A 19336-nucleotide genomic window follows, 5' to 3' on the forward strand; every position below is an offset into this window, starting at 1 on the left:
ACACCTACTCCGCACTGACCCGGGATGCCCCGACGTGATCTCGTGAGAATAGTATTGGTCGGTGATGGTGAGTGGGCGTGTGGTAACATGCATATGGCACCATACCAACGGCTCTGGACGGGAGGGCGGCTGATATGTATGCATGATATAATGCAGATGGAGTAGGGAAATCATCAATAATAACGTCTTTGATCAAAGAATCATTCGTGAATAATGTGAGTTTACTGATTGGTTCCGACTTCTCCCCTACACCTAACATTATCAGACTAATACATGTATACCTCTCAAAAAGGTTCAACACGTCGTACCGGAAGTGACTATACCTCCAGAAGTCACTCCAGAGAACGTCACAACCTCCATAGTAGACACTTCATGTACGTCCATTCTCTTTCACAACACCAACCAAGCTGACGTTCCGTTCTGTGGATAGCCAATCCCCGTTCCCGAGCACACCTTTTATCTCAACTCACGCGAGCGCATGTGATATGTCTGGTGTACAGTATATCCGAACCAAGTAGTTTTGATAGAGTAGCGGAGTATTGGTTACCCCTATTTAGGAGGGAAGGTATAAATGTGAGCTTGCTTGCGATCGAATCAACCATTAATGTAGAAGCTCAGCTGATGATGGAGACGATAATGTAGATACCGGTCATATTAGTTGGGAATAAGATAGATCTGAGAGGTGGACAGGTGACGAATCAGGGATTAGAAGATGAGATATCACCGATCATGAGGGAGTTCAAGGTAAGTCCTCCGCAGCATTCAGTGCAAGTTTGAATCGGAGCTGCTGAGTGAAGATGAAACGATCTTGAATAGGAAGTCGAAACTGTCGTAGAATGTTCAGCTTTGTTACCGTTGAACGTATCGGAAGTGTTCTACTTCGCTCAGAAAGCTGTACTGCATCCTACCGCCCCGCTGTACGACTCCAGGGAACATGTGAGCTCTGTCATGCACTGTATCTTTAGACCTGTAAGCTGACATATCGGTCGTGTAGACACTAAAACCCAAATGCCTAGAAGCACTGAAACGTATATTCAGGATATCGGACGTAGATAAAGATGGGTTATTAAATGCCGTAGAATTGAATCAATTTCAGGTAAGTCACTTTTTTCTCAATCCTTCTTTGACTCCAGAACGAGGTAAATTTATGCTCAAAATGTGTTTGCACGACAGCAAAAATGCTTCTCCACGCCGTTGCAGTATCAAGAACTAGAAGGTATACTCGATCTCGTTCGATCATATGACCCATCAGCTGTACTGCCCGTCCCTACATATTCCGTCCCTTCCACCCCCTTACCTCGAGATCCAACATACGGTCAGTTAGGTCAATCACCGCCTGTCCTCTCTCCTCCCGGAGAGGGTATAACGGAATTAGGTTTCTTGTATCTTCATACGATATTCATACAACAGGGGAGGATGGAAACTACTTGGACGGTGTTGAGGAAGTTTGGATATGGGGAGGGTTTGGATCTGAGAGAGGATTTCTTGACTCCAAGGTGGGTTGCCCTATTCCATTTTCGCTACCTTTTCATCATCACCGTATCGGATACACTATGATCCTATCGCATAGCAACATGTCATCCATGGGACCGCTGTGAAAGACAGATGCTGATACTGTATTCGTTTCACTCACGCAGATTCGATGTACCATACGATTGTTCCGTCGAACTATCACCTCTAGGCAATCAGTTCCTTACAGACATCTTCGAATCATATGACAAAGATCAGGATGGAGCTTTGTCTCAATCCGAATTAGATGAGCTGTTCTCGACTTCACCAGGTAATCCATGGTCGGCTAGTGGATTTCCAGATAGTACCATTACAGATGACATGGGCAGAGTAACGCTTCAAGGTTGGTTAGCACAATGGTCAATGACTACTTTACTAGATCATCGAACGACCCTCAACTATCTAGCCTATTTGGGATATTCCTCTACACCATCTGCATCTACCGAACCACCTCTGAGTACACCTACCGCATTGTATATCACTCGACCTAGAAAACAGGATCGGAGGCAGAAGAAAGTCACGAGATCGGTATTCCTATGTTATGTCCTGGGTGCGACTGGTTCAGGCAAGACGAGTCTACTAAGGTCGTTCGTGAATAAGGGATTCAGAGGGCATGAAGATGGATCTCCGGGAGGGTATGGGTATGAACCGACGACGAAGGTCTTGAGTGTGGTGAATTCGGTGGAGATCGAGGGACAGGAGAAATATTTAGTGGTGAGTGAGCATACCATAGACAAATGAGCCAAGCAAAATCCACTAGGCTCCTGTTTCCGATCCAAGTTTTTCTATGTCTTTGGTATCTGTTGGTGGCACACTCTCGCTGACAGTGATTTGCACACCTTGTAGCTCCAGGAGTTCGGCTCAAAATACGAATCAGAGACGTTACGCAATTCCAAGAAATTAGATATGGCCGACGTGATAATATACGTCCATGATTCCAGCGATACCAATTCGTTTTCTTACATATCGAATTTAAGGGTGAGTTGAACGTCAAATCACCACTTTGCGCCTCACAATTTTTCCCTTCTTTCTTAGGCTGATATGATCATCCGTAGCAACAATATTCACTTGATCATATACCTGCGATTTTCGTTGCTACCAAATCGGATTTGGACCTGGCTCAACAGCGTCATGAGGTCCAACCTGATTCGTACTGTCGTCGATTAGGTTTACCGGCACCTATGGCCGTTAGTGCTAGGTTAGGCCCAATGACGAATCTCTGGGTAGCGATTACAAGAGTGGCTTTGAATCCGTAAGTGTCCAATAACATGTCTCGAGTATTTTTTTTTCCAATATACAACGACCAAGTAGGCTGATGTGTTGTTTGCACTTAGAACATCATCGCTTGCTCGAGGTCCATCATCGACCATGTCCCCTGCCCAGAGGGTACGGATGATAGCGTCCATCACTCTGGCCACTACTACATTTACGGCTGTTGTAGGTATCTGGATGAGGTATCAGGGGTATACACTGAGAGGTATATGGGGTTGGATAGGGAGGATAAGTGGGTTGGGCAGAGGTGGTCAACAGTAGTAGGACGGTGTCAGATCGGGATGTATAGTGTTGATCATAGTTTAGACCTGCATATAACAGTATCTGTCATCGTCACATATACACATATAATGATGCATTGCATGGTTCCTTAGATTTAGATGGACCATGCAACTTCGGTACAATACAGTATTTATCTTAATATATATATTCACATCATCGTATATGTGGTATAATAGGGTGAGCAAATACGTGTACCCATCCTGTATATGGGTATATTAATAGTGATTATGCGATACTTGCTGTAATGGGCCCCTCGTGTATGGGTTTAACTGATCAATCGATGGGTACTATACTAGCATTGTTCACTCTATTCACCACCCTTTATACCGTCTGATATCCTTCTGACCTCGAACCTACACCTTTCAAAGCCTCCTTGATACCTTCTAGCCCCTCTGACACTCTTTCCAGACCCTCTGCTATCTCCTGAGAACTCCCAGAAGATACAGACAAGTTGAGCGAGAAGTCAAATTTCGGTGAACCAGCTGAGGAAGCAGAAGTACTGAAGTGCATCGACGACGACGGAGAAGACGAAGAAGGAGGTATGTTGAGATTTACATGAGGGTAGGAGTAATCGGTATTGTAGATTGTTATTCGCTCTGGATTGATAGATGGGGGGTGATACGATTCGGTAGATCTGGCTGTCGATCTTTGCTTTGCTTCTTCATCATCTTCCAGGATGGTAATTTGTATATTCCCAGAATGGAGATGAGGGTTATTGGGAATATAAGCCTCAGAGATGAGTTGAACAGGATAAGGGTACGGTCTTACTTGATGAGTATCTGGATTGATATTGATTTGACCATGAGGGTTATACCATCTATTGTACGTTGGATAATAAGGTGGAGAAGGGTATGAGGGATATGGCGATGAAGAATCTCCAAAAATATTTCGTCTTACTCTTGGTCTTAGTCTGGAGTTTGAGCTCGGTTCACCTTCAATGTATATGGTATGAGCGGTTGAAGGATATTTTGACTTATCAAATCCTATATTGTGAGTCGACTTTTCATCTGCACTTTGCGACAACTCCTCTTCAGCTAAGCTGTTGAAAGGGGAATGCAAGAACGTGTCTCGGGATCGATATATATCTTCATATCTCGGTGGTGGTGTTTGATTTTGATCAGGATCGTTTCCAAATAGGTCTGCCTTATCTCGAGACGTAAAAGTAAAAGTAGAAGTAGAGTGACCCGACTGTCGTCTGTATCCATCAGAAGAAGATGATCGATCATCCTCCGAAGGGTCAGGGCGGGAGAAATCTTCCCACCCTTCTGGATATCGCCATTCCCCTTCTTGACCAAATGGCATATGTCGACGTAGATCATGGAACATACTATGATGAGATACCTTTGGCAGGTTGGCACGCAATCTTTAACAAGTTGCCACTCCACTCCTCAAACCTTATATAATATGCCAGTCTACCGACCCGGACTATGACTCTCGATGAGAACTCATCAGGCTCATAGCCGATCTCATAGGTACATAGCCCTGAGAAGACTAGACTGGTCTAGAGCTATAAAGGAGGTGTTTCACTGTGACACGTCATCTGCAGAGATATTCGCTTACTGTAGTCCAATCAGAAAGGAGGGATGGAAGACAAGCTAAGAGCGATGCGGTATAGTGAGCCGTACTGAGATAGGACAGGTCAAGCGATACTGTACACTGAGATGGGTAGGTTAAATAGGTACATGGTCAAAGGTGTCTCATCGTGGATCATCTGCTCTCGACAGTCAGTGCCAATCATATCACATCGCCTCATTGCGCTTTGTCCTTGCTTACTCATCGCGTGATTCACGGTCAGATCATTCAAATAGAGATCCAAGCTCATACATCATACATCATTTGATACTGTAGAATTGACATGTGTTTGGGAAAGACCTGTTTGTCTGATCGTACCTTCCTACACAGTAGCTTGTGACAATCATCTCCTCCTAGATCTCCCCCCACTCCCTCCACTTATGAAGCGAGTGAATGTCAAGTGAAACACCCCTTTCACATGCACTTCGTTTCAGAGATTGCTTATCGGAGTTGAGTGATGGTCTACTGTGTATGTGTATGAGAAATAAGCTTAACGTTGATTTACGCCCTTCCCACTAATTCTTCTTTTAACCATCAATCACAATTACCTACCATCACACAAACACACCACTATCACATGAAATACTGTATATAAGGAACCATCATCATCACCGTCTCTCTCTTCCTCTTGTGTCTTGTCCCATTTTGTCACTGATTGATAACCTTATGCCCACTTCTCATGATATCACTCGAGAAATGTCAAAAAGACCCACTTCACCACTCACGGAAGATGCCCAACGAGCAAGACCAAAACCTCGTGCAAAGTCGTATGGGCTGGGATTGATGTTACGTGGTGAAGATGTAGAGGATCAAGCGAGTAACGTCGACTCTTGGGTAGGTCAAGGTACGAGTAATACGACTGCGGCTGTGACAAATGATGGTCAGTCGCCCTACTCAGTCACACGTGATCCAACATGACACACAAAGCTTTGATCTCCTTTTTACGAGATGCAAAAGACAAAATTCACCGAATAACAATTAGCTGATGAGTGTCTGGTGTCTTTGGCAGATAGATACCAACGATACGAAATCCCCACCTCCAAGTTGGTTACCTACCTTACCACCTCACACGTCCATACAAGAAGAAGAAACCATCTTACCTTTTATTCAACCTCCAACCACACCACTACCTCACCCTCAGTCTCAGCCACAACCGCAACCTTCTAACTCGATGACAGCTCCTACTCATACATTATCACCAACACCTTCAACTGAAAATTCAACCTTACCGCCACTCACGCCCAACACCCAATATGCCATGGGTGGTTTGAATGGATCGACAGGTCCATCCAGTCCAACGGGATCAGCCTTCACTTTTACGTCTAGTATGCAACAAGCTGTGTGAGTATATCATGGCCTGGCCGCTGACCTCTCTAGACTTGCAGCTAGGCTAATGCATGCACGTTGTTTTCTTTGATAGCTTTAGGGAAGATGAAGGGAGGTTATATAATGCTGTTCAGGGTGAGTGGCGAATTTTGCTGTTCACATTGCAAGAAAGAAAAAAAAAAACTGGACAAGGCTTATCGATCTTGACTGGTTGCTACATTCAGATGATTATGCACTACCAGCTGGTAAGTCATCGTCAGCACTTGGTTTAGGGCCACAATCGCTGATGAGCACGGCGCAGATACCGAAGAGATAAAAGTGAGCTTTATTGGTTGAAGTGGAGGGTTTCAAACAGTTGACAAGAATTGAGGGCTTGCCAGAGACTCGATATTCAACACCTTGCGATCCGATTGGTGAGTACTAGCTATATTAACCAAGAAACTTACTCTGATCTTGCCTCAAATCCCAAGCTACTCGGAGGCAATTACCTCCCCCACGTAGGCGAATATCTACGTACCCATTCGCCCCATGGGAAAGATATGAGGGTACTGGATCTAGGATGTGGGACCGGCACTTGGTGTTTAGAGATGGCAAGGGAGTTTCCTGAAGCAGAGTTTATCGGTGTGAGTCGCTTATCCGCCCATAGCGGAATCGATTAGAACTTAGCTAATCTCACTTTTTGTGGTATTCGCCACACAGATCGACCTGGTGCCAATCCAACCTGATACCCTACCCGTTAATTGCTCCTTCGCAATGGACGACATTACCAAAGGTCTACCATACCCTGATGGAACTTTCGATCTGGTCACTGGTAGATTGTTAGTAATGGGCGTGAGTGTCTATACTTTCTGTGCCACTACTGTCCTGGTACTGATGTCAATACATAACAGCTACGCGATTACCCTTCTCTACTCAGGGATATAGCTAGAGTGATAAAGCCTGGCGGGATGTATGTGGCTACTGAACCAGATATCAACTTGATTCTACCCGATGGCGGCTCCACGGCGGGATTGAAAGGCTGGGCTGGCTGGGAAAAGGGATTGCAGAAGTGAGTAATGATTCGATTGTACTACTGAATGGGGAAACACCGCCCTGCCTTATACACAGCAGCGGAAATACGACTGCTAACGAGTACATCGATCATACACAATGTTCAGAGCAATGCTCACACGAGGTACTGATCCTCATCTCGCACCGAAACTACCTGAATATTTCCGCAATGCAGGTATATTCCATGATGTCGATTCCATAGCATTCGATTGGCCTCTCACACCTTGGTCTCAAGGTGAGCCCATACGTCCATATTGCCGTGTCATATATACACTGCGAGGACCTCATATTAACGAGAAAATATCTTTCTAGATCCTAGACAACGTTCAGTCGGATCAGTGATGATGCGTGATATTCGGCAATTCCCAGATACATCTCGATTACTTATAATTGATGCTGCGGGCATCTCACCAATTGAATATGATAGAATCAAGATTAGGTTCTTACAGGAGATCGAATTGGATTACAAGATTGTTTGGAAATTGTGGTCTGTTTGGGGGATCAAGTCTGATTGATTGTTGTTTCTATGTTAGAAGTACTCGATCTTACATCAGTGCATCTTTGGCTGAATTTACAGAAGGAATTTCTTGTTTCATTCTTGGTTTTCTGATATGGTCGGTTTACTTATAATCTTTTGCTTTGCTCGCGTATACTATACAAACGTATGATGAGAATTGATTGTGAGTATAATCGATGCATTTGGGTGTTCTGTCTCCATACATCATCATTATAGTCTATTGGCAATCAACCAGTTGTCCAGTATCGATTTACTTGCTCAGAACTTCTTCCCACAATTTCTCTTTCGATATTTTCCCAGCATGAGCATACAATTCTGGTACGTCCTTATCTTCAGATTCCATAACAAGTGCTTCGAACGGTTCCCAGATGACGGGACCTAGTAGATGTTACAGTAGCAATAAGTCAGCATTCCATCTTTGCTAACATATACGTGTCTATACCGATTGAGGTGGATATCATTAATCAATCTCACTTACCTCTAAATCCCGTACTGAAAACAGCTTTTGTAACTTCCCCAACCCCTGCCACTCCCAAGTCCAAATCCTTCTTATCCTCTCGCACCCCCTTACCGGCACTCCTCCCGATATAAGGTAAAGCCCTCGCACAGAGTACCCAAGAGGATCTAGTAGGATTATTGGGTCCTTGGGATTTATGCCATTCGTCAAATGGACTTCCATCCAACAATGCAGGATTTGGAGGGAGGACATCTGAAATTTCCAAGTAGGATATCGATTCTTTAGGTATATCTTTGATCCTTTTGATTAACTGGTCGAAGTTTGATGGGGAAGGAGGAGTAGAGGAGAGGGGATTGTAGCCGTATGTAGGAGAAAGGGTCATTTGAGCTGTGTCGAGACAGATCCCAAGATTTGGTCGATCCTATACCGATAAAACATAAATATAAGTAATAATAAGTATAAATACAAAGGCAAACATAGACCAATCAATAGGACTAGTGGGTATGATTGAGTTATCAATACTGACCCCTTTCTTGACTATTTCCAAACATTGCTCCCAGGTAGGATACCTCGGTGAGAAACACCAAGGTTCATAAGCTATCTTTATAGGTTGAGCTAAATCCGCTAACCATGCTAAATCTTGGGCCGTTTTGTCGTCTCCTCCCGAAGCATCTGCTTGGTCGTTCGCTCCGACCTGAGAAAACCATGGCCATAAGCATTAGAGATATTTCGAGTGAATCATTTTCCTTGGTCCATGAAATGTTTATCGGATCACTCACCTGTAAATACTCCACTCCTAGCTTTTTACATAGTTCAATCCACTTTTTTGCTTTCTCCTTTACCCATTCCTCCCTCTCATGCCCCCTGGGCCAACCGTCAAATTGGTTCAAGGGCTGCAACATCAACAATCTCAATCCGTTATTTTCTGCCAACGATTTGAGTTTAGGTGCAAGGGAATAGAGGGCATCCCATATCTCGTGGTCGGAAGGGGAAGGTTCGTCGTCTACTTTCCATTCTTCCGGACATGTCGACGGGGGTCTAAGCCCGCCAAAGGAAACGCAAAGGATATTAGCAATGACGCAATGACCACAACCTCCAACCTTCGAATCAACAAGGACAACACATATCATCGTTGTATTTCATGATCCGATGAGATGATCGCTGGGATATAGAACTTGTTGTAAAAGATCGTATACTGTAGATAGTATGATATACAGGTACACAATCCACTCACAGATCGACTTGGCTTCTTACCCATGCTACATAGTTCCCAAAACCCAATTCTACATTCTTCCAACCGTTTTGAGCCATAGCTTGGAATTTCATCTCGAGGCTATGAGCAGGGTTCAAGCCCAAACTCGGGGTAGCATAACCTATAGGGATAGCATCGAGTTCTTGAGGTGTGATAGGCATGGTCGTACGGGAAGACGAAGGAGATGTGATTTTTTGTGGAGAAACCGGGAGCTGAAGACTGTTCTTTATTTATGACAGACAGACAGAGTGGAGTGTACTGGACTGTGACTATCATGTACCCCTTACAGATGAATATGGGGTCTTATGTATTATTTTTTTTGAATTATACTCATACAACGAGAATTGCAGTCTGAACGATGAACTCATCTGGTGGAGGTTGTGACGTCAAATGAATCCCATACCCATAAACAGCGGTAATCAAGTTCACTGGAATCAGGATCAGAAATGCTGACGAATCACTGGAATCAGCCAATGTGAACTTGTTCAAAAATCCCTGGTGTTCGATCCCATATCCATACCTGAATGTCCCATGCAATACTTGTGATACATAATTATAGGAATGTCCATCGTATCAATCCACTCGATCCGTCGTCCCTTTACATTCAGTATGTATGTCTACAAAACCATGAGAGCACCACCTACTACCGCACCCATCACTCCAGCAACACTCATCAACACACTCCCAGAGAGAGCCACCGAAGCACCGGAACTAGCACCACCTCCATTACTTCCCGCAGGAGCAGTACCCGAAGCTGACCGACTCCCAGTCGCAGAAGAAGATGTCGAACTCGCTCCGGAACTTGATACAGGGGAGGGGGTGAAGACCCCGCCGGAAGGTTCGGAAGAGAGACATTGAGAGGCAGAGGAAGATGCATCCTCGGCTGTGTTTGGTCCTGTACAATGTAAGATATCAATAAGCACACGAACTTGGATCCATAGATAATGTAAACAATGGAGAAACCATATACTCACGAGTAGGACTCAAGGTGGCATTGCCAGAGAAATCACATGAAGTATCAACAGGGTTGAACTCGTAGTAAGCTGACATGGCGTAGGATAATTTGATAGCTGGAGAACAGTATGATAGTTCTCCGTAAGTACCTGAGGTACCATTACCGCCTATAGGATCACAGGAAGCAGTACCGTTGGTAGATGATCCGAGGAGTTGACATGCATAGCTAAAATAATGAACCAAAGTCAGCATGAATACATAACAAGATGAACTCGGGAGTGCAAACATCATTTGGTAGCTACAACTGAGAATGGAGGTGAAGGTGAAGAACGTTACACAGAGAAATACAACACTCACTTCAATAAATCACCAACGATCGTGGGTGAGTTCGCGGTACTGGATCTCACCAAACATGACAGAGCCTTTTCGTTTATACAATTACATACTTGCTCGTTGGGAGTTGGTGGGAGAGTGTTCGACGCTACGAGCGAGGAAGATTCGGATGGACAGTTGGTCTGACCGGCAGTGACGGAAGATTTGGCGGGTGAGTTGGGTGGAGATGTGGCGTTGTATTGTGTAGAGAGCCTGTTGAAGTCATCTGAGGTGGTGACACTATACCGTTTGATCAGTATTGAGCTACCTTGCAAATGCTGAAAAAGTCATGCAGCTTACGTATTTCCATCAGAAGAGATAGTAACCATTCCATAGCCTAAACCCCAAATTGTTAGCTTATCGTATGTTGCCACATCCGATGTAAGACGTAATGCTCACCATCTGAAGTAGGGAAGTAGCTGAAGGCTACTCCACCGCTGAAGACATCAGACACGGGCGTACTGAACAGAGCAGCGACTTCGGTCCACAAACGAGGAGGAGAGAAGATACACCTGTGCGTTTTGCATGAAGCTCTGTGAGTCCTACTATCGATACACATATAGGAAATATATGTAACTCACCCATACTCTGACATGTATGTAGCAACAGGGATATCCTGCATTCCAGAGACGATTGCATTCCATCCTGATGCATTGTATGAAGAATCTCCACACCATTCGTAATTGTTCAAACCTATTGTCCTTGAATCAGCTGCGCACTATACGGTTCAAGGCGAATGGGACAGCCAACTCACCATACAGGTCAACAGCAATGTCGTCACCACCACAAGTCAGATATTCAGCTAATGAGTTTCTGAAATCGGCGTCTCCATCTGTTGCAGAGTATCCCACGAGAGCTGAAGAGCTGACAGACTTGAGATAGGCTTTGATATCTCTTGCGGCGGCTTTGACGTAGGCTGGGGGATAGAAGGAATATTAGCCATCTATTTAGATCACTGCTTTGTATTCTCTTGATAGCGATCCCCAACTTGGGCACAGATCCATGGTATCCTTCATGTCCATGACTTTTCACTTGCTAGGTTAAATGAGCAAAGACTCACGAGCAGCATTGGTATTGCTAACCTGGGTGATCACCTCATTACCAATATTGAATCCTAATATATTATCGTAGTTCCTGAAGGCGTCGATCGTCGAGATGTATTCGTTGAGGAGATTGGTTGACCAGGAAGGGGAAGATCGGTCTATCGATCCGTTGAGGGGGAGAGATACGTCGAGTCTGCCAAATATGACAGGTTTTAGACAGAAGAACAAAGACCACGAGGAGATTTAGAGCATGGGGAGTAAGAAGAATGAAAGAGAGAAGGATTTGTGACCAATATTTCGACATGTCGCACTCACAAAACGTAAATCCCATTGTCACTAAACGTCTTCATACACTCATCATGATTGAGACTACTGTTCACCGAATACACTCTAACGGAATTCACACCCAATTGTTTGAGGTACGGTAAATCTCGAGTACAATTCTGAGGGGAAGATAAAGGATCGTGGAATGATGATCTACACAGAACGAGCATACATCAGCGAGGTGGCAAACAATATACCATGTACTATACTCACGGTTCAGGAAATCCACCACTACATTACCCAAGGGGATATCAGCCTTGTCAACGATACATCATTTGGCTGCACAGTAGGTATGACTCACTTCGCAGCATTCGCTTCTGACTCAGCAGCAGCTTCACCCTGAGGTTGATACGCTACTCCCTATTTGACCATTCCTCTATCAGCTTTACTCTTTCCTGTTCCATCAGCTAGACATGCATAATATACTTATACAAATACTCACCTTGATATAAAACCTAGATCCGCTCTCGTCATACAAGTATTTACCTGTCCTTGTGATTTTTGGTAATGCCGATGTGAGGTATAGGAATGGTAAGCCCAGTAAGGCGAGGGGTGAGAGTTTCATTGTTTCTTGGTGCTCCTTTTGATCTCTAGGCTACGTGTGTAGATGGATTGGGTATGATGGATGCAGAGATGTCTATGATGAGTTGCAAAGCCAAGGAATGTTGAGGTGGTAGTGCTGTATCGTTAACGAGGCCAAGGCTGAATTCGATCAATCGGTTGTTGATGTCGTGTTGTGGCTGTGTTTACATTTTCCAAGACACGCTCGCTCGGGCCTACTCTCCCGCTCTCGGCACGGACGGCACGTGGCATCTACCAGATACGTGGTTTACTCGTACAATGCACACATCTCATGTTGAGTTCCAAATATTGCATGAGCATCCATACAGTGCTAGTAACAAACATCCATATAACCCAAATATCCCAACTAACATCAATAGATCACTACTAGTCCCACAAAGCTACCAACCTAACTTCGATACTTTCCCTCTCCCTCACCAACTCCTCTGGTATTCCCTCAGCATCATTGTCAACTTGTACCGCTACGTGACCGCACCAGAGCACCTCTCCGTTCTTCCCTTGATCTGAATCGTAGCATTTCAGAAGGATGATCTCGTCAGGCATTTGATGTCGGATGTAAGCCCACTCCTGACCTGGTGAATGATGGAGATCATGTCCGAATCCATACTGAGAGGCGTGAGTGCCTATGTCCTCTGGAAGGAGGGTTTTAGGGTCGAGCATCGCTAGAGGGGCGTTGGTGACTGGTCCTATATTCACATAGTAAACCAATCGTATGATCAGTCTTCATTCGTACTAAGATAAGTATTCACATACCATGTAAAGGTCTCCATATATTGATTATCTGACATCTCTTATATTCTGACATACTTTTCCCAGCAGCTTTACCACATAACTCATATCCCCATTCCTATAAATATAAAATAACCTCGATTCATCAGCTCAAGCAATAAACATGGATGATTGTGTGTGTGTGCCAGTGTACACTCCTGAAATGCAGTAGAGATCACTTACAGCATTCTGATCGACATGAGCTACACCAGCTATCGGTTGAACCCTTTCTGTCGGAATAAAACCTTTTTCAGGTTCTTTTTGCTTTTCGACTTTTTTCTCTTTTTCATTAGGGTCGTTCTTTCGACAAACTGAATTCCAAGCTATCACTTTATCGCATCCTAGAATATTTTGCAGTATTCTATTTCATCATCGAATAATTAGCCCATCTCTTGTTCAGACTTCCACCTATCTAATCTCACTTTATACAAGAATGGGCAACATAAACGCTGACATGATGATCAGATAGTACAGCACTGCACTCACCCCACACATTCCTTCAAATACGCTTCCGTACCCTTCTCACTAGGAATCTCACTCAACCACTTGCTCTCATGCTTCATAATCCCAAATCCCCTAGTCTTTAACTGCTTCAATGGCTCTACCGGGGTCCCTTCGAGTTCTGGACGGAGGTCCGTCACGGGTACTCTGATTTTCTCTAAGGGTTTAGATCGTCCAGGTTGCCATGCCATGTAAATCGAAGGGTCATGATCCATCCGATTTGGGGGGAGGGTGAAACCTATCACGGCTGTAAGCTGGTCGGTCGAGTTGGGTGCTGGCATAATGACGGGTTTCGTTTCTTTTCGTTGAGCAAGAAATTCTGAGAAAACAAATAGATTTTGCTTTTGTAGGTGTGGTGAGTTCTTTTTTGTTTGGACTTTTGTTATTGTTGCTGTTAAACGTCTTTAGATTAGATTAATAGTTTGTCCATTCATGGATTCAGTATGAAGGGAATTTGATAACGAAATATTTCGTTGATCCGGTAAAGCTAATACGGCTACGAGTGCAGCCCAATCAACGTTTATCTATCTTTTTTGATATCCCTCCGCTTTGATCGTATCTACAAGTACATACAGAGATAAGCTTTCCCAAAAGCCGAATCCCATATGTTCGTGTCGGCGCCGAAGGTAGAGTCAGAGATATGCAGTTACGAATGAATGGCGTGCCATATTTTACTTCCGCCAGTGTTCTCGCCTATTAAGTTCGGCTTTTATGGGACAGCTAGGGCGAGTCACACGAGCGCAGTATCCTGGATTGTAGGCCTCTTAATGTCAACCAACCAAAACCTGCTGCTTACCTAGGTTCAAAGCACTGAAGAAAAGAAGACTCTCAAGGTATGAGGTGAAGGTAACATGTAGACAACAAATAAAGTTCACTCGAAGCCCACTAAATCGGTCATATCCGAGGCGCCTCCCTGTACCTTACGAAGAATCTCTTATCTATCTAACTTACATCAGCGCAAATTCCGCGTACATTTATTTTGTAGCTTATCTCTATGTATAGATGGTAGCATGTGGTTCGACCTTCTTGGCATTTGCATCCACTCCAGTATTTCCGGGATTGACCTTCCGACGCTCACAGGTCGAGGTACCTTTGGCCCACCTGAGTGAAGAGTGAACCGACTCTTATTGAGTGGCAGCATGTCACAAAGAGGCAGATAAGGATTTTCTTTCTGATTTTTGGCTTTTCCAATTTTTCCGGACTAAGCCCAAGAAAGAAAGATAAGGTCGATTAACCTTCACGTCAGTACCATCTCAAAAGATCTGAATCATGCATTTCCTATCAAGTTGCGAAAAGTATATAATATCGGTAATCAAACAGACAACGATGTGTGCCCCACTTTTCAACACTTTCAAAATATAAGGAAAAGCTCTGAAAAATGGGCTTTCAGTTTAAAATTCCAAAATTCCAATTAGAAGTTCCCGGTTCGGAGGGACGTGAGAAATCGTTAGAGAATGATGATTTGTTACCTGTCCCGTTGGAAAGACGGTAAGTCCATCAGGAGTCAATCAGTACAGTACAGTACTGATGTTGAGAATGATAATAGGACATGGACCTTCTGGACATTCAATATATTTTGGTTCTCTGCTGTTGGAACGGTTGCGAATTGGTTAGGAGGAGGAACTTTCTTAACCGTACGTTCCACTTCTTCCACTAAAACGTACGGTATATTCATGGGCTGATCGAGTGATTGTTGCAGTACGGTATATCAATTTGGGATGGTATTCTCTGCAATTTCTTTGGATACCTCTTAATCTCTTTGTTTATGGTAGTAAACGGTAGAGCAGGATCAGTATACCACGTAAGTGATCATCCTCCATCCCTTCTACGATCAAATCAAGCCACTGTACTCGAAATGAACTATAATACTTACTCATCCGACTCCATTTCAGATCGGTTTCCCAGTCTACTGTCGATCCTCATTCGGGATCTACGGATCCCTCTGGCCCGTATTCAATCGTGCCCTATCCGCATGCGTATGGAACGGGGTCAACACCGTAACAGGCGGTCAATGTATCTACATCTTCCTCCACACGATTTTCCCCTCTATCGCCAAATTGCCTAATCACATGCCTAGTAATAGTGCATTAGATTCTGCTCAGATGGTTGGATTCTTCTTATTTTGGTTCTTCACCTGTACCGCCCTATTCCTTTCGGTCCCCAAATGGAAGATCCTCATTCACATCAAATTAGTCGCCTATGTATTGAGTTGCATAGGTATGCTTGCGCTGGCGTTGAAGACTTCGGGAGGAGTGGGGGATACGTTAACTCAAGGATCGAAAGTGCACGGATCGGAAAGAGCTTGGTTGATCGTTAGATTCACACTTTTGAGTGCAGCTGGGTGCAGTACTTTCGCTAGTAATGCTAGTGATTGGCAGAGAAATGCGACTCATAGGAAAGGTGAGTTGGTAGTCGGTCGAATCATTGAAAAATGCGGTACTGGATTTTGTCGCTAACAGCTGGAAATGATGATAGATCCTGTCATTGGACAAATATTCGGTTTCCCAATGTCAAATGTAAGTAAAACATTTCATACCGTATGACGCTAGGAACTCGGAGCTGATCGCACAAAATAACCTGTGTTAGTTCATAACCACATTGGTCGGTATGATAGTCGCTGCCTCCTCGGAAAAAGCATACGGCACCTTGATCTGGTACGTCCGCTCTTCCATTTCCCCTTCCCTCGCATCCAACAAACAGACCACTGACACTGACCGTCTTTGTATTATTGTACCTTGTAGGAACCCCTTGACTTATCTCGATCGAATCCTCACCGAAAACTATACCCCTTCGGTACGATGTGGAGCAGCTTTCATTTCATTCGGATTCACCTACTCTGCATTGTTCTCTTGCGTATTTGAGAATGTCTTACCGGCAGGAAACGACATATCATCTTTGTTACCTCGATATATTTCTATGAAGAGGGCTTTCGCAATTTGTATGATCATGACTATCGTCATTAATCCTTGGTACCTCCTTGGTTCAGCTAGTATCTTGTGAGTCAACGGATTCTCCTGTTCCACGCTAAACGGCGGGGTAGGACACAGATATATAGACCCATGAACTGTAGACTGATTGGATTTTTCGTTGGGGTGTTATCGTAGCATTTCGTTCATTTCTTCATACCAAATCTTCCTGTTCAGCATCATTGGTGTCCTTTTGGTCGATTACTACATCTTATCAAAAGGTAGATTAGACTTAGCTTGGTTATACACTGCTAACAAAGAAGGACCATACTGTGAGTACAGCTAACACTTACTCGGACCTCTCGAGCAGATCATGCTGACTCTACGTGAAGGGTACACTTACGGTTGTAATTGGAGAGCATTCGTGGCCTATGTTGTAGGAGCAGGCGTCAACTTCGCCGGATGTAAGTCATATCTTTTCCTCTTTCTTCACAAGGCGCAGAACTGAAAGCTAAATGTTTACCATGGATGATTCGTAGTCCTCAATAACATGGGTGTCAAAGGCTTTTCGACCGGAGTGATCCGTTCATTCTACTTCGCGTTCATCACCACGGGATGTGCGGCCGGATTGACCTATTATCTCTTGGCAACTATATTCCCACAACCTAACTACAAGATCAATAAAGGGACCAAGTTCAGAGAATGGACTGAGGAGGAAGTCGAACTTTACGTAGCAGGTAGCGAATGGAGGGAAAAGGGGGAAATGCCACCTGTCATTGGCAGAGGGGATTCAACGCCTGAACTTGGTCCTGTATATGGATCGGGAGTTGTAGAAGATGTTGATGAGAAGAAGATTGAAGGCGTATCTACAGCGGTGTTAGAGGCGAGAAATTAGTTGAATGGATGATCGTATAGAGTACACAGTAGTAGATGGCAACGACGAGGAGACGAGGAAAGAAAATTATTGTAATGGGTCAAAAGGAGCCATAAAACAATTTGAGTCGACGATCGGTTGTTAGTGGGTAGGGGACAGATCTATCCGTGATATTATGCATGTTGTCTATCGGTGTAATGCAAGTTATACCCAGCGATTATAACAAATTATGGTTGATGATGTATTCTGTGGTCATACACCCATTAGCTCTACGCGTTTCGTTTTTGACAGTCGCACTCACCTTTGGCAACTTCGTAAGCAGCAAAAGTAGCTCCAGCAGCAGGGACAGCTCTCAGCAGAGATGGAGTAAGACCTCTGAATAATGCTCGACTGTCAAGTGTGGCATTTCATGATAAGCTCAATCATCCATGTGTATACTTGTGTCGGATTTGACTCACGCTCCTCCTTCCTGCAGAATAGCCCTGAATTCATGTGCGATATATCCACCAGATAACCAATGACCTTTCAAAGGAGGTGTCTTCGATAATTGAACTCTCGACTTGATCACATCTAATGGGTAACATGCTATCCAATATGACACTCCACCGATCGCACCTGAAGTGAGTAAAGCCCAGATGGGTACGGGGTTTGGCGCGTAATGCTTTGCGAACCATCTTTTGGAAGTTTCGTATCCTATATTCGTATGTACGCAGCATTGAACAATCAGCTTAGAGAGTCTGCATGATTGGAAAGAGGATAGATGATTCAAGGAGTTTTGACTGACCAGCGTAGAATCCTGCATAAGCAGGTATCTCTCGAACGAAGGTGATCTATAATGACAATTCAGCTAATATACCACCTTTCTATTAATGAATGCATAGCTCACCCAGTATCCTCTCATTATACCATTCCTAAATCCATACTCCTTCCACATATCACCTACAACTCCACTCAACTTCTTATCTCCCGCACCACCGTATTGCCCCTGCATGCGAATCTTGAACATCTCGACCTGTACGGGTGTTTCGTCAGCAGTAACTAAATAGTAAAATGACATCAAGATGATCACTCACTGGAGAAGCCAATATAGCGTTAGCTGCACCTGCCATAGCACCAGCAGTAGCTACTTGAGGTATCGACAAATCAGGATATGGAGAGACGATTCGTCGAGATGCGCCGTATGCAGTGAACAAGAGTGAATTCACAGCCGCTACACCGAGAAGAGGGGAGAGCTGATAGAATTACATCATGAGCTATTACATTATAAACAAGTGCTAAGAATTAGCTTACCATCCCTTTGTAAAGAGCCAAGAAACCTTCATTCCGTACGGTCGTCGTAAAGATATCGAGGGTGTTCTTGAATTGTCCTTTAGGTGCTGTTTGTGCTCTCTGCGTGGGGAAATGCATAAGTTCGTGTAATCTCCTTGTAGCTAGGTTCAGCTTACTGTTTTCAAGGTATCCAAAGGCTATATGATGAAATACTTCAGCATTCGTCCCCTGCAGTCGATCGAAAAGCTCACTTGACCCGATAACACCTGAGAAGCCCCTCCTACACTACCCGAGATCAGCTCGATGGCATTGGCGTTTTTCCTTTTGGACGGTGGCTCAGGTATAGGCTGTATCGAGGTGACTTCGGACATGGTGTGTGGCGGTCTGCCTTGTGAAGTATGGGTGCAGGCAAAGCAAGATGAGTAGATAGATCGATCTTTTTATCTTTCATGCTCTTTTATTTACGAACGATTGGTGACTTATCACATCATCACTTGAATATTGGA

At 44.2% G+C, this 19336-nt stretch overlaps 9 protein-coding genes across 9 annotated transcripts; 4 read left to right on the top strand and 5 right to left on the bottom strand.

Annotated features, from left to right (window-relative positions):
- Nucleotides 1–24: 24 nt before the first annotated feature.
- Nucleotides 25–3042, top strand: V865_004624 (mitochondrial Rho GTPase 1; the record flags this gene model as incomplete). Its single annotated transcript, XM_066228402.1, has 13 exons — nucleotides 25–67; nucleotides 157–215; nucleotides 293–374; nucleotides 431–573; nucleotides 643–744; nucleotides 817–936; nucleotides 995–1096; nucleotides 1174–1263; nucleotides 1360–1496; nucleotides 1638–2223; nucleotides 2356–2487; nucleotides 2565–2761; nucleotides 2844–3042. 13 exons carry the CDS (start codon nucleotides 25–27, stop codon nucleotides 3040–3042), a joined length of 1992 nt encoding a protein of 663 aa, XP_066084499.1.
- Nucleotides 3043–3384: 342 nt separating this feature from the next.
- On the bottom strand, nucleotides 3385–4389 carry V865_004625 (uncharacterized protein; the record flags this gene model as incomplete). Its single annotated transcript, XM_066228403.1, has 1 exon — nucleotides 3385–4389. The coding sequence occupies one exon, from the start codon at nucleotides 4387–4389 to the stop codon at nucleotides 3385–3387; it is 1005 nt and encodes a 334-aa protein (XP_066084500.1).
- A 942-nt stretch (nucleotides 4390–5331) lies between these two features.
- Nucleotides 5332–7013, top strand: V865_004626 (uncharacterized protein; the record flags this gene model as incomplete). Its single annotated transcript, XM_066228404.1, has 9 exons — nucleotides 5332–5515; nucleotides 5649–5976; nucleotides 6056–6096; nucleotides 6186–6206; nucleotides 6263–6279; nucleotides 6342–6374; nucleotides 6432–6584; nucleotides 6661–6792; nucleotides 6852–7013. The coding sequence occupies 9 exons, from the start codon at nucleotides 5332–5334 to the stop codon at nucleotides 7011–7013; spliced, it is 1071 nt and encodes a 356-aa protein (XP_066084501.1).
- A 97-nt stretch (nucleotides 7014–7110) lies between these two features.
- Nucleotides 7111–7526, top strand: V865_004627 (uncharacterized protein; the record flags this gene model as incomplete). The annotated part of the gene is made up of 2 exons (XM_066228405.1): nucleotides 7111–7246; nucleotides 7324–7526. The coding sequence occupies 2 exons, from the start codon at nucleotides 7111–7113 to the stop codon at nucleotides 7524–7526; spliced, it is 339 nt and encodes a 112-aa protein (XP_066084502.1).
- Nucleotides 7527–7778: 252 nt separating this feature from the next.
- On the bottom strand, nucleotides 7779–9398 carry V865_004628 (uncharacterized protein; the record flags this gene model as incomplete). Its single annotated transcript, XM_066228406.1, has 5 exons — nucleotides 7779–7906; nucleotides 8007–8406; nucleotides 8512–8679; nucleotides 8765–9023; nucleotides 9220–9398. The coding sequence occupies 5 exons, from the start codon at nucleotides 9396–9398 to the stop codon at nucleotides 7779–7781; spliced, it is 1134 nt and encodes a 377-aa protein (XP_066084503.1).
- Nucleotides 9399–9854: 456 nt separating this feature from the next.
- V865_004629 (uncharacterized protein) lies at nucleotides 9855–12495 on the bottom strand (the record flags this gene model as incomplete). The annotated part of the gene is made up of 12 exons (XM_066228407.1): nucleotides 9855–10132; nucleotides 10212–10417; nucleotides 10549–10803; nucleotides 10864–10900; nucleotides 10963–11075; nucleotides 11145–11256; nucleotides 11318–11479; nucleotides 11624–11799; nucleotides 11922–12083; nucleotides 12144–12161; nucleotides 12232–12290; nucleotides 12373–12495. The coding sequence occupies 12 exons, from the start codon at nucleotides 12493–12495 to the stop codon at nucleotides 9855–9857; spliced, it is 1701 nt and encodes a 566-aa protein (XP_066084504.1).
- A 383-nt stretch (nucleotides 12496–12878) lies between these two features.
- V865_004630 (uncharacterized protein) lies at nucleotides 12879–14062 on the bottom strand (the record flags this gene model as incomplete). Its single annotated transcript, XM_066228408.1, has 4 exons — nucleotides 12879–13198; nucleotides 13266–13359; nucleotides 13464–13641; nucleotides 13767–14062. The coding sequence occupies 4 exons, from the start codon at nucleotides 14060–14062 to the stop codon at nucleotides 12879–12881; spliced, it is 888 nt and encodes a 295-aa protein (XP_066084505.1).
- A 1097-nt stretch (nucleotides 14063–15159) lies between these two features.
- Nucleotides 15160–17582, top strand: V865_004631 (uncharacterized protein; the record flags this gene model as incomplete). The annotated part of the gene is made up of 10 exons (XM_066228409.1): nucleotides 15160–15269; nucleotides 15328–15415; nucleotides 15481–15582; nucleotides 15674–16181; nucleotides 16257–16297; nucleotides 16368–16435; nucleotides 16523–16777; nucleotides 16886–17019; nucleotides 17080–17151; nucleotides 17227–17582. The coding sequence occupies 10 exons, from the start codon at nucleotides 15160–15162 to the stop codon at nucleotides 17580–17582; spliced, it is 1734 nt and encodes a 577-aa protein (XP_066084506.1).
- A 196-nt stretch (nucleotides 17583–17778) lies between these two features.
- Nucleotides 17779–19201, bottom strand: V865_004632 (uncharacterized protein; the record flags this gene model as incomplete). Its single annotated transcript, XM_066228410.1, has 9 exons — nucleotides 17779–17807; nucleotides 17863–17951; nucleotides 18020–18254; nucleotides 18346–18391; nucleotides 18448–18573; nucleotides 18635–18793; nucleotides 18852–18950; nucleotides 19007–19027; nucleotides 19082–19201. 9 exons carry the CDS (start codon nucleotides 19199–19201, stop codon nucleotides 17779–17781), a joined length of 924 nt encoding a protein of 307 aa, XP_066084507.1.
- Between the last annotated feature and the right edge of the window lie 135 nt (nucleotides 19202–19336).

The sequence above is a fragment of the Kwoniella europaea genome, chromosome 1, assembly GCF_036810445.1.
Source record: "Kwoniella europaea PYCC6329 chromosome 1, complete sequence".
In the NCBI taxonomy this organism is placed as follows: domain Eukaryota; kingdom Fungi; phylum Basidiomycota; class Tremellomycetes; order Tremellales; family Cryptococcaceae; genus Kwoniella; species Kwoniella europaea.